The sequence below is a fragment of the Artemia franciscana genome, chromosome 6 (genome assembly GCF_032884065.1).
Source record: "Artemia franciscana chromosome 6, ASM3288406v1, whole genome shotgun sequence".
NCBI classification, from domain to species: domain Eukaryota; kingdom Metazoa; phylum Arthropoda; class Branchiopoda; order Anostraca; family Artemiidae; genus Artemia; species Artemia franciscana.
Genome location: NC_088868.1, coordinates 28987268 through 29001549, shown reverse-complemented (window position 1 = coordinate 29001549; position 14282 = coordinate 28987268). Strand labels below are relative to the sequence as shown.

At 35.2% G+C, this 14282-nt stretch overlaps 1 protein-coding gene and 1 long non-coding RNA gene across 2 annotated transcripts in view; one reads left to right on the top strand and one right to left on the bottom strand.

Moving 5' to 3' along the window:
- Window positions 1–8693, bottom strand: part of LOC136028283 (uncharacterized) — a 35305-nt gene extending 26612 nt beyond the window's left edge. The window contains exons 1-2 of the long non-coding RNA XR_010617800.1: window positions 8449–8693; window positions 6435–6510 (exon numbers count right to left, since the gene is read on the bottom strand). This is a non-coding gene — a long non-coding RNA (uncharacterized LOC136028283). The remainder of the gene's footprint in view (window positions 1–6434; window positions 6511–8448) is intronic.
- The window catches only part of LOC136028282 (uncharacterized), a 77326-nt gene that overhangs the window by 6212 nt on the left and 56832 nt on the right, over window positions 1–14282 (top strand). The window contains exons 2-3 of the mRNA XM_065706028.1: window positions 8804–8908; window positions 12391–12566. Coding sequence (XP_065562100.1) covers window positions 8830–8908; window positions 12391–12566 — 255 coding nt within the window. The 5' untranslated portion in view covers window positions 8804–8829. The remainder of the gene's footprint in view (window positions 1–8803; window positions 8909–12390; window positions 12567–14282) is intronic.

The window sequence follows — 14282 nt, the reverse complement described above, 5'->3', positions numbered from 1 at the left end:
TTTCTCAGGGTCTTAACTTTTGATGGGTAAAACTAAACTTGATAAACCTTATATATTTAGAATCAGCATTAATATACGATTCTTACGATTCTTTTGATGTAACTATTGGTATCAAAATTCCGTTTTTTTAGAGTTTTGGTTACAGTTGAGCCGGGTCGCTCCTTAGTAAAGTTTGTTACCACGAACTGTTTGATTGATAGTGATTTCGGTTTATTTTAAGTTTAAATTCCGCTAGTCTTTGATTAGCTTTTTATTTTTATTTTAAATGTTTCTTTTTTGATTTTTTATATACATATCTGTTTGTTATTAAATGATGTTGCTCTATTATCGGTTTATAAAAGAAATATTTGTAAATAAATTTTGTTTCTTCGTGCTTAGATTTTAAGAATTAAGATTTTGACTTCCTGTTTATATTTCAGACAAAACTTTGGAACAAATTAAAATACTAGCTTTACTATAAGGCCTTGGATGTATTGGTAGGTTAATATTATCAAACAGTTCGAGGTAACGAACTGTAGTTAGAAGCGACCCGGCTCAATAGTAACCAAAACTCTAAAAAAAATGGAATTTTTATACCAATAGCTACATCAAAATAATCGAATTTTAGTGCTGATTTGAAATATATATAAGTTTCTTCAAGTTTAATTATACCCGTCAAAAGCTACGAGCCTGAGAAAATTGCCTTAGTTTAGAAAATAGGGGAAAATGCCCCCTTAAAGCCATAGAATAAAGTCGAGAAAATCACACCATCAGATTCAACGTATCAAAGAATCCTACTGTAAAAGTTTCAAGTGCCTATCTACAAAATATTTTTGCCAGAAGGCAGTACATTTTGCCAGAAGGCAGATCACGGATGCGCGTTTATTTATTTTTTTTCCCAGGGGTGATCGTATCGAACCAGTGGTCCTAGAATGTTGTGAGAGGGCTAATGGAAATGAAAAGTTCTAGTGCCCTTTTTAAGTGACTAAAAACTTGGAGGGCACCTAGGCCCCTTCCCACGCTAATTATTTTCCCAACGTCACAAAATCGTAAAAACGTTCGTAAAAAAATTAGAAGTTTTAGTTGCCTTTTTAAGTAACCAAAACATTAGAGGGCAACTAGGCCTGCCCCGCACCTTTTTCTCAAAATCATTCGATCAAAACTATGAGAGAGCCATTTAGCAAAAAAAAAAAAAATACAAATTTCGTTTTAATTATTCATCTGCAGAGAGACAAAATCAGAACATGCATTAATTCAAAAACGTTCCGAAATTAAATACAAAATAAGTTTTTAACTGAAAGTAAGAGCGACATTAAAACTTAAAACGAACAGAAATTACTTCGTATATGAAAGGGGCTGCTCCCACCTCAACACCCAGCTCTTTACGCTAGAGTTTTTTACTGTTTTGAAAAGTAGAGTTGAGAGAAAGAGTAAAACTTTAGCGTAAATGGGCATAGTGTCTTTTGATTTAGTTTAACATCCTTTTCAACATTGCCGGTAAGATCTCTTCCTAAGATATTCCAGATATACCTCTTTGGTATATCTGAATGTACATAGTGCCTTTCGATCGAGTTCAACAGTTCCTGAGAGTTTCAACTTAATACCCTCAGTAATTTCCGAAATATTACGGATACGCCGTTTTTCACAACAAAGATGCTAGCAGTATCTTTTAATCAGCGTCATCGTCAACATGCCATGAGAGTTCCATTTAACTGCCTTAATTGTTCCTGATATACTGCAGATATGCAGTTTTAAAAGCCTTGATGCGCATATTGTTTTTTGGTTTAGTTTAATATCCCTCAACTTTCCTGAAAGTTTCCACTAAACACCCTTAGCTGTTCCTGAAATATTGCAGATATACTCTTTTGACAAACTAGATGCCCATAGGTTTTTTCAATTTAGTTCAATATTCCCTGAATGTTTCAACTTGAAACCTTATAGTGTTCATTGATTTATTCCCACACCCCCTTAACACTCCCTGAGAGTTTCAAGTGAATTCTCTTATCCCTTCCAGAGATATTGCAGACACGCATTTCCGACAACTTAGATGCCGATAGTGTGTTTTAACTTAGCCCAATATTCTCCTTAACATTCCCTGGAGGTTTCAAAGTAATACCCTTAGCGCTTTCTGAGTATTGCAGATACACCTATTTGACAACCTGGACGCAAATTGTGTATTCTTTATTTAGCTCGACGTGGCCCCGAACTAGGGGCGGATCCGGAATTTTCCTTAGGGGGGGGGGGTAAAATAAGCTGCTTCAACAAATTTGCGAACAAAGAAATACCCGCAATTAGAAGGGAACATCGACAATTATCTGTTGTAGGTGGTCGTAATGTGGAAATGGTCGTAAATTTAATCTAAAATCTGGCGAGGGCTTAAAATCTGCTGAAATTAAAAAGGTATAAAAATATTGATACAAAAAAGAGTAAGTTATAAAAACCACCCCGCCGTAAAAAATTAAAAGCTGTTCACCAGCTGTAAAAAAATATTATATTTAACATTTTCTGCATAATCTTTAGCCTTTGCACTTCTGACCACTGTAGCAAGTGAGTTAAGCTTTTTATTGTAAAAAAAAAAGAAAAAAAGTATATTCTTGAACTATCTTTTGGGGTCATGCACCCTTTGTAACAAATTGTATAGGTTAAAACATTTAGAGTGGAAAATGAGGATAAAGACACAGCTTGTATATTTGCAAAAGATATATTAAACATTATGCTAGTTATTTTAGGGGCGTAACAAGAAAAACAGAACAAAGATAAATCCTCAATGGTATATATAGCAGTTTAAACAATTTTATGGGCAAATATACTTAACCCCTCTACGAAATCACGACTATATTTTGTGACTGGTTGGTATTGAGAAGGTGAGAAATTCTGAAGTAATATTGCAGTTGCATTCTGTTTCCGTGCTTAACTCAAGTTGTGAAATCTCCCTTTTTTTATAATTTTATTTTATTTTCAATATTTGAAAAAAATTAATGGCATTTCACTGATTCAAACTGAGAATTCAGAGAGCCATCAATATCAGGTAGATAGAAAAAGAAACATATAATTATTTGCCTTCTTTTATAACCAATTTTTCGAAAAGCTATTCTTCTTAAAGGATTACTCCAGCATTTAAAGGAGTATTTTCCCTCATATGCTTAGTTTTAAGTATATACTTACACGAACCTTCATTAAAGTTTAAAGAGTATGAGCTTTATTTTTTTCTTTGCCCCAGTGCTGTAGCAAGACTCAAAAACAAATTTTGATAGTAAAAAAATTAAATATTTGGCGTTTCAGCCCCGTTGTGACAGCACAATCCTGAAATATCATTTCGACAGCTTAAGGAAATTAGGATTTTAAATTTCCACTCCTTGTTATTACGAAATGAAGATTTTTGCCTCCCAGTTGGCTTTTGTGGTAAAACGGCAGATTCTATTGAATAACCTAAATTTAATTAAATAGTTTTTGGCAGTATGTGCCATTAATAAAATCTAACAGAGACCACAGAGAGTAATTTAAACCTTTTTTCAAACATGTTTGTAAAAAGAAACAGTCTTAATAATTAAAAACCTACTAAAAACTAAGCTATTAAAAGCCAATTACAAAAAAAAACTTTCGTCCCAACCCAAACCAGAGTAAGCGGACCGAACCACAAATCCACCATTACGTCAGGGGGGCACCCCCAAATCCCCAGGATCTGTCCCTGCCCTGATCATGCCTTGAAAGTTTCAACTTGCCACCCTTAGCCGTTCCTGAGACATCGGAGATACACTTTTTTGACAACCTGTGTACAACCATAGTGTCTTTTGATTTAATTGTCCTAAGAGTTCTTACCTTGATACCATTAGCCACCCCTGAAATATTGTATGTACGCTCTTTTGAGAATATGGATGCACATAATATCTATTAATTTATTTCAACATCCCTTAAAATAAATTGAAAGTTTCACCTTATACCCATAACCGTTCCAGAAATGTTGCAAATACGCTCTTTGTAGTCATGCAAATACGTCTGGATGTTTTTAAGCCTCTTGATTTAGTTCCATTCCTTGAAAGTTTTAACTAATAGCCCACGCCGTCCCTGAGCTATGGCAGATACGTTCTTTTAACATCCTGAATGCACATACTATCTGTTGATTTGCTTACTTCTGCTCAATATGCCCTGAAAGTTTCAACTTAATACTGTTAGCTGCTACTTATTTTATAGGTAAGTCCAGTTGACAACTTGGATACGTATAGTATTTTCTGATTTGGTTTAATATCCCCTGAAAGTCCCAGCTTAACAGATCCAGCACATATTACCTTTTTATCTAATTCAATATCCCCCTTAGCATGCCCTGAAAGTTGCAATTTAATACCATCATTTGTTCCTGAGTGTTGCAGAGAAGCTCTTTTGACAACTTGGATGTGCACAGTGTCTTCTGATGTTTTTCAAAATTTTCCCGTGCATATTCTGAAAGTTTCGCCTTAATACCATTATACTTTTTGAACATACAGGATCAAACATGCCCTCTTTCCCAATAATGCAACCTATATGTGAGCACTGGGTGAATCACATAATTTACGGGCCTTGCTCCCACAGGAGCTGTGGGGATCGTATCGTTCCTGGATCGCTCACTGAGACGTTGAAATTTTCTTTAAAAGTCAATAGGTTATAGCCTTGATGGATATCTGGCCTCTCGTGGGATTAGAGTGTGGGTCAAGGCCCTCAATGTAAACCTAGCGATTTTCTTGATTGAGTTTGAATCCTACCCCAGCCGCAGGAGACTCAGGTTTTGTTATTTGGTGCAGAGAAGTGTAGCACCCTGCGTTTTACAACCATACTAGAGTAGTGTATGGCGAGGAGTTATATTTGAAACTAAACCTATTTTGAAGAGCATTTAAGTACTGATTGCAAGTGCGGGTAAACTGTGTGCCACAGTGAAGGGGACACTGGGATTCATATGACATGGATGGATCGAAGGTAGGTGTGCTTGCCCCCTCTTTGGGGAATATGGGGATGGACTGAAAAAATTCCGTGAGTAATTGTCAAAGCTTACTTAATTCACGAAAAAGGTTTTTTAGAGGAGATATACTACTACTCCCAGATGTTTTGAAGACTACTTTTTGGGACCTAACTGTCGCAGAAGGAAGTTTTATAGATAAGTACGTGGAGGCGCAGAAGACAGTAATTTAAATTTTTGAGCGTTATTGTTTGGAGTGTTACTTTGATTGTTTTCAATTTTTTTTAGTTTAGTGTTACTCAACAAATGCCAGGAGCTTGAGAACATTTGCTTGATTTTCAAAAAAGGGGAGGGGAGACATCCTTTAATACTCAAGTAATCTCAATGAAGGTCACACCGTCAGATCCAGCACATTAGAGAACCAACCTGTAGAGGTTACAAGCTCTATTTTCTTTTTTACCCTGGTGTGATCGTATCGAAACAATGGCCCAAGAATGTCAGGAGAGAGCTCATAAGTACGTGAATGAAAGTTCTAGCGCCCTTTTTAAGTGACCAAAAAGATTGGAAGTTAGCTAACTCCCCTCCCACGCCTCTTTTTTGCCAAAAATTATCCAATCAAAATTTTCAGTCTTCCATCTTGTTCAACATAGTCGAAAGGTACAATAACTATGGATTTTGAAATAACATATCCCCTAGGGCCCTTGGGGAAAGTGAGTTATGGGATTTACCCATTGATTAAAAATAGTATTTGCTAATGGAGAGTATCATACATTTTTCGTTTGGGAGAGGAGTGACTTTTATGCTGGCTAGATTTTCCACGGAGAGAATTTTCCATGGGGAGAGAGGTTCTGGGGGTGAACTTTTCAGGGGAAATTTTACACCAGGGAATTCTCTGAAGATTCTTTACGGGTTTTCTGGCATTAATATAGAAACGATCATAAATTAAATAAGAACACAAGTTTTTTCAACTGAAACTAAGGAGCAAAATTAAGACTTAAAACGAATAAAAATTGTTGAGTGTATAAGGAAGGTTGCCTCCTCCTTAGTACCTGGCTCTTTCCGCTAAAATTTTACTTTTTGTTCCAACTCCTTAAGAACGAATCCTGAAACACAAAGGTCACCTAATTAGATCAATAATAAGCATTTTTAAAAGTACCAAAAGATTAATAAGGGGGAAATTAATGCCACATTTGCTTCTCACTCAATTGGACTATCTGTCTTGGCTTTTTCTGCATTTAGCCAAGACTCGATGCCCACAACTATTCTATTTTAACTCAGCGCGAAGAGCGAGTTATTTAGGAGGGGGCAATCACCCTCCCTAACATACGTAATAATTTCTGTTGATTTTAAGTTTTAATGTTACTCCTTACTTTCGGTTGAACAAACTCCTTTTTTTATTGAATAATACATCAAAGCCATATCGCTCTTTACTCAGGCAGAACTGTTGCGCTATAATTTATGCTGATGAAAGTTTAATTTCATCCGTGTTTAATAAAAGCACTAGAATGACAAAATCCTTTTTCATTACCTTCAGAATGTTTCTATTTATTTGATGCTCAGAGGTACTTCCCATATACTTGTTTACAAAATTCTAAACTTCCAAGCTACAATAAAAAACAAAGAAGTTTAAAACTATATATAAGTAATTACAAAAAAGTTGTTCCTTTACCACTCGATTTACTATATTTCATACAACGATTTTTTTTCGTTAAAATAAAAAAATGGAAAAAGTGTTATGCCTGGTTTGGTTCAAAAATCGGATTTCATTAGCTAATATAATGTTGGTATTCTAATATTCTCATTTCTAAAAAAAAAGGTCCTTGTAGGAAATGCAGCAAGAATTTTAGTTTTATTTCCGTATAATTTACGCAATATTAGAATAGAATGAGGCTATTGAACTGATTTAAAATGTATACGTATCTCTTGGGAGGAGAAGGAGTTAATTGAAGGCAGGGTTTTCCCATTTACCTCTTTCTCCGCGTTTAAAAAATTCATTTTCTAGAATTTACATAGAAAACGGCTTTTTGGTTGTCTTGATTGAAAAATTGGAAAAACGACGAAGCCCCCTCGATTTCAACCAATATATTTTCGCATCCCCCTTCATTTCCTTGACGCCACCAATGGGAGCAGGGCCAGATTTAAAGCTTTAACACTTCCAGGCCCAAGTATTTTTGCCGCTCCGTTTTTGCGAGATTTTCGGGGAAATCCCCGAAAAAGGGGGGGTTGTGGAAGCACTAAACATAGCGCAACTGACGAGCCAAAAGTAATGCAAGAGAGAGGTGATACTAAGCTCTCAGCTGTCATTCTTGGGAGACATCTGACAGTTTACAAGTAGCCACGAAATTCCCATGTTGTTTTAAAATCAATTTTCTGTGAATAGGCTGGGCGGTGGCGAAGTGCATATGGGCTTTGACGATAAATCACAGCAGTCCAGTTTTTGTTAAGAAAAGAATCACTTAGTGATAATGTATCACACTCTCTTGCTTGTGCGTCCCTAAGCCCGGGCCTCACGGGCCTATTGATAAATCCTAGCTTGGTTTGAAGGTGGCCAAAGAAAGAAGGTGTCTTAGAAGTATCTATATCTTCGAACTTGAGGGGAATAAAAATGTTTTACCAGAAGGGAAGGCCACAAATTGAATTTATTTTCGGCTCCTTGTCTGTTTTGAACAATAAAAGTATTTTAAAACTTTTACATACCAAGTTGTACTATTAGTCGCCTATGAAATTTCTATATTTAAAAATCCAATAAACTGACAACCACACAGAAGAAGGGAAGAAGGGGAGGTAAATTGGTGATCTGTTATTTCTTTGAGGAATTAAATGAAAATATTAACTACCACAAAGAAAGATGTTTAATTGAATATTGCAATTCTTCGCAGCTTTAAAAAAAAAGTGGGAATTCACAGCTGCCTATGTTTATCGCTTACTATTATAAAACGATGACTTAAAACTTTAATAGCTTAAAACGAAAACTTTATTAAAAAGTAATCAATTACGGGGAGAAGAAAATCACGCCCCGTATATTTTCAGTCGTTCTGTAAAATAGTGGTGCTTTGTGCCACTATTTCACTTGGTCATTATTTATTCATTGAGTGGGCTGATATAGATAATTAGCATAAAATCAATGAAAGAAGGTCAGTCTCAGTCAGTGAGTAATGGTCGTTTTGACAGTCCCCCTGCCCCTAGAATGCCAACTATATATAAAGCTATGGAAAAGAAAAACTAAATTTTAAAAAGTAAAAAGTAAAGTATAAAAAAGTAAAAAGTAAAGTATAGAAAAGTATAAAAAGTAAATAAAATAAAACATTACATAAAAGTATAGAAAAAAGAATAAAAGTATACAAACATATAAAAGTAAGAAACGTTTATAAAAGAAGTTATGCAACATTCGATGAATGAACTTTCCAGAAATTGCACCGCTCCCCCCTCTCAATACAGCTTTGATGATTTTCTTCCTTCTGGAGAAGCATCTGCATCTCCCCCAGACTATTTTGTGCCAGTACCCACGTAGTAATGAACTTACCAAAACGTTGTATTAATACCTGTTTTAATTATCCTCTTATATATCAAGCTTTCTCAAGCCTCCGATTGGAGTATCCCTGTTGGAGGGACCTCTCAAATCCATGCCACCTTTGAAATTACAAAACAGAGCTTTTTCATTAGTCTATTAGTTTAGTTATTTCTTATATGATAATGCCGCTCGATCTAAACTATTTCGTCTCTCAACTTAATGGTTTGAGAGATCCCACACTAAATAATGGTCACCACAAAATCCGCCTTAAGTCAGACTGCACCTACAATCGGATGTTATTTCCTGTATTTTATTATTTTATGAAAAATTCTTTTTGAAATGCAAAGCTTTAAATTGTGTCTGATTGATGTTATTTCTGATTTCAGGAAGACTCGATGGTTTGTGCTAAAACATGGTCTTGCTTGCAGTTTTTAGAATTATATTTGTAACAAATTTGCACCAGGGGTACACACTTGGAAATAGTATTGAAGGTCAGTACTTTCCTTATACTTAGTTGTTAATACTAATTTAAGAGACACTTGTAAGCCGAGTTTCTTCGGCTGTAAACCTGTCAAGAAGAATCGGTCGGCAAATCGGTCCAAATGTAAAAACACATGTATACACTATTCGTTATTCTCAGAAGTTTGTTGAAACTCCGAAATATCAATTTTTCAACTTTGGCAGAAGGGACAAAATTCAGCAGATACGTGTTTTTGCCAAACACATCTTTACAGGGGATTTTATTAGATAGTTCTTGTATGTATCATTTGATTTGTTAGTGCTCATTTTGTTATTTTGTAACTTTGTAAGATGGTTGTTAATACTAATTTTGGATACTCTTGTAAACCGAGTCTCTTGGGCTGTAAAACTGTCAAGAAGAATCAGCCGGCCGTCCAATGTAAAAACACGTATATAAGCTTTTCGACATTCCGAGAAAATTGCCTTCAAAGTACTTCCAGTTTTGCGGAATCTTTCCCGCCCATTGCAGCACACTAGACACAGGATTGAAGTGAAAAGTTGTCAAGATTGGTTTTAGACAATTTTCTTTCCAATTATGCAATTAAAATACATGCCAAAGTTTGCTGACACTCCTAAATATCAATTTTTCAAATGTGGCAATCGGGGCAAAATGCGGCAGATACGTGTTTTTGCCAAACACATCTTTGCAGGGGATTTTCTTAGATCATTCTTGTAATATCATTCGATTTGTTAATACTCATTTTGTTATTTTGTAATTTTGTAGATGGTTGTTACTACTAATTTTGGAGACCCTTGTAACCCGGGTCTCTTGGGCTGTAAAACTGTAAAGAAGAATCGGCCGGCCGTCCAAATGTAACAACACGCATATACACTTTTCGTTATCCCGAGCAAATTGCCATCAAACTACCTCCAGTTTTGCGGCACCTTTACAACCCATTGCACCATACTAGACACAAGATTGATATGAAAAGTTGTTAGGATTGGTTTTATATAATTTCCTTTCAGTTTATGCAATTAAAATACATGCCAAAGTTCGCTGACACTTCTAAATGTCAATTTTACAACTTTGGCAAACGGGGCAAAATGCTGCATATACGTGTTTTTGCCAAACAGATTTTTGCAGGGGGTTTTATTAGATCATGATTGTATATACCATTCGGTTTGACTCTTTCAACTTAATTCAGTGTTATATCTAACTCTGAGAATGACTTTTCATGCATAGGCCTATACACGTTTTTTACTTTGGACGGCAGTAGTGTAGGGGGCAATTGTTTTCTGGGAATCATTCCAAGTACTTTAATCTATCTCTCATGTTCAGCTGCTTTTTTAACTTTAGTATTTTATTAAGGAATTATTTCTTACTTATCCAAATCTATTCGGAATTATAAAAGCTTGCCCCTGGAGGAACTTCCTATTTGCTTGAGTTCATTCTTAAAGCAAGAAGAATTGGTTAGCCAGGAATAATGAGGAATAAACTGGAATGATGGTTTCCTAGTAAAACATAACTCAATATTCAGATTATGGAGATGCTCAAACAGTCATAGCATTTTTTTTTTTTAGTTTTAATTCGTTTTATAAGTTTTAATTCAGGGTGTATCATATGTTGGGTTTAACCTCACCAATGTGCACCACAAAAGGAAACTGTTGGGATGTGGTGACACGGTAAAGCTCGAGACACACTTGGAGTTTTTCACCGAACTGTTTTTATGCCGAGCGTTTTTTTATCCGAGAGTTTTTTATCCGAGAGTTTTTTTTATCCGAGACTTTTTTTGCCGTTCCTACTCTAGCGCGGACACCCTGGGCGGTAAATATTCTACAGTCGTAATATCAGTCGATTATAATAGATCTGATAGATCGTAAATAGATTATATTAATATAATAGTTCTATTTTGTAGATCATAAATATATCATAAATATTATAAGCCTTTTGTATTTTCCTGGAAAATCATTTCAAACGACAAATTTGCCGCGTCTCTACACATTGAAAACACATTGTATGTCCCGTCTATATGAATATCAGCTAATCAGAATACCTAGCTTTTTTACTTTTTTATTTTCCTTCTCCCTTCGCAAGAAAAGGAATTCATTTATGACTTCCAATTTACTTTTTTTTTCTGATATACCCTCTACAAACACACTCTGTCATCAGCAGTCGTAGGCGGTAAAATAACAAAAAGCTACTAGTGGCTACTTTTGGCTACGAGTTGTACAAAATTTTGGAGGGAGAACGTTCAAACCCTGTACCCACCTCCCACTTGTATACGGCCTTATTTTTCATCAGACTGTTCTTTGAACATTAAATGCAAGAGTGTATCTAATAAAGTCATAATCTTAAAGATGAGCAAAATTGAGTTTTGAAAATTTTTGTAGCGGCGGTTTTGTAAGAGATTTGAATAACAAAAACCTATTAAAGTTTCTGTCGGTTTAAAAACATCTTGGTTAACTTTGATACCCTACCCAGAATTACTATAACTTAAATGGATACGGCCATCTTTCTCAACCTCCTAACGTTCACTCTGAAGTTTGTATTTTCATCACAATGATTCGATCTTTTAAATGTGCTGTTTTTTGTTAAAAACTGCCATTTTTGAAATAAAGTGAGAGGAATAGGTCTTGAGCCCCGACAATCTAATATGTTTCAATAGGGACAAGTCCAACAGTCCAATAGGGACCGACAGTCCAACAGTCCAATAGGGACCTATTCCACCAGGAATAGGTCTTGAGCACGTTTAGTCCAAATATCTTACTCCTAATGAAGGAAGGATAGGGGGGGAAATCCCTCCTTCACATTGATCAGAAGAATCGGTAATGAAAATTAAAATTCTCTAATCAAAATTTTGATCCTTAGTGTACATTTTTCGGACCTCCTATCCTCTCCCCTACAAAAATTGAACTGTTCCCTGTCTAATAATTGGTCGGTATATATGCGATATTGTGTCACTATTAGTATTACCGTTTAAACCGTCAACAATAACAGCTCGTTTTGTTTAGGGATGAATGTGTCACCTCCTAGTGGTAGGGTCTTTGAAACTGGGATGTTTTTGAATAGCCTTTCAGCCAGTTCTAGAGCAATTAACTATATCAGAAATTTGATCCGATGGGTCACCCCCTTCCTGCCTACTTGTGTACATATCAAAGTGAAAATTATGCCAAAAAGGTCTACCATGCTTGGCGAAACTCCACCGCACTTCACTTAGTGTCCCACGATTTTCTTTGCTGTAGTCAATACATTTATGGCCATATAAAAGAAAAAGTGCTGCACTTAATGAAGCACGTGCCGAATTGGCACTGTCTTGCTACAGGTGACAACCCTGCCTGTTATACGATCTCTTTTATCTATTGAAAAGTGATTCATATTTTTTCCGAATAAATGCTCTCCCGATATTCTATTACCAAGGTCTTGCTGCGCCTCTTTGCACGAACATGCATTTGCTCAAAACACATCTTTGGGTTCTAAGAGAGAATATGTATTCCCGAAGATACTCTTTTATAGGATGTAACATTCAGAAAATAACAAATGCAGACTACCAACCCATTCAGGCATTTCTTCCAAAATTCAATCACAATTCTACAAGGAATACTTACTCAGAAACGAATAGGACAGTCTACTTACGTGGCCATAGAGACGCAAGAATAGCTATGCTCTCCATAGCAGAGCCTTCGGACGAGGTAAGAACAACTATGCCAACTGTTAAGACAACTAGTTTCGAGTCTCAAAAACAAAGAAAATCCGTCTCATCTAGATAGGGGGGGGGAGGCAAAGGAAATATCCTTATTGGGATTTATTCATTGGATTTTGTGCATTTAATACATAAAATCGGTCGTAGATTAAGCAATTTGTAAATCAGGCATATCAGGTAAAATTTGGCAAATTGCTCAAATAAAAGATAAAATTATGTAACTTATATGGAGGCCAAAATCACTACTAATACAAGGATTAGCATAATGATTTTTGTTTATCTAACTATTGGTAAATACACATTGGTTCTGCTAATTACCAAAATCATGGCCGTGTTGCTAATTACCAAAAATTTGGTAATTTTACTAATTGGGTAAATTTTCTAATTGCCAAAGCTTACTTCTAAACATAATATCAATTTTAATAAGGAAAAGACGAATAATCACGCTGACCCAGCTTGCGGTAATTTAACATTTTCAAATTTTTAATTTGGGCTCATCAAGATAACATGTTTAAATCATTAGGAAAATTTGCTAATGCAATTTTGGGTACTTTAGTCTTAAAGACACCACTATTAAGATCTTGTATGGCGAACATGAGACAATAATCAGTTTTCATGGTCTTTATAACAGACAACATTAGCTCCGGCTCAGTGGGAAACTACATTGTAGCTATAGTTTAATTAAATATTTGGTTGGTATTTTGGTTAGGTTAGGTTAGTTTAGGTTACGTATCTAATATAATACGGTCTGGGCGGCCCCTTCCCTAATTCTTTGTTGTAGTCTTCATAATTTTATTGATAAGTATTATATTTTCATCATATTTGTTTTATTTCATTAGCATTAACCAAACTTTACTTCTCGACAGGACCTGAGTGTGGTGGCTAACAGACACAAGTACTTGATTCTGTATAATATGTTTTTAATATAATTTGGTCTGTTCGACCAGTCACGTTTTTATGCAATAAATCCAAATTTTAAGTTGTTTAATGTAGTTGTGGAAAAAAAAAATCGACAATTATCAACGAAAAAAGCTTGTGAGAAAATAAAATTCTTAATGTTTTTTTTTTAATACAGTGCATAGGCCTAGATTTATGGCACAAATAAAATATTTTAGAGTTGAGCTTAAAACTTTTAATTTTAATTCCTCATCGTATTTAAGGGTAAATGTTACTTTAAGTCAATTCGCATTTTGTTTTTTTTTTGAATTCGTGAGCAATTTAATTTTAAATATTTTCTAACACCCTATGTTTTTCAGTATTTTTTTTTTCAATTCTTGGCTTAATTTTTGGAGTTCTGGGCAAAATTAAGCGCTCCAAAAAACGAATGAATATTGCCAGAGTTTTCAATTTTGCGCTATACAGCTTTGTTGTTTTATTTGTTTTATTGTTTTATTTTGTTGTTTTTATTCATTCTAGACTTAATTACTTTATCAGTGTCATTCCCATGTCTCTTTTAACAATTCCTGTAGCGTGCTTTCAACTGTAATTAACCAATAGTGTTAAATAGCCTTTCCTTAATCTTTTCCTGAGAAGAACTTCCCGCATAAGCAATCTTTCCATATGCGTGGTAATATTGCGGATGTCATCCATCATTGCACATCAGACTATTTTCCGCCAGGGACGCAATTGTCGCTAATCAGCCTGATGAAAGAAGATACGCTAAGTTTTGCCAAAAATGGGACTGTCTCAAGAAGTACAAATGTTT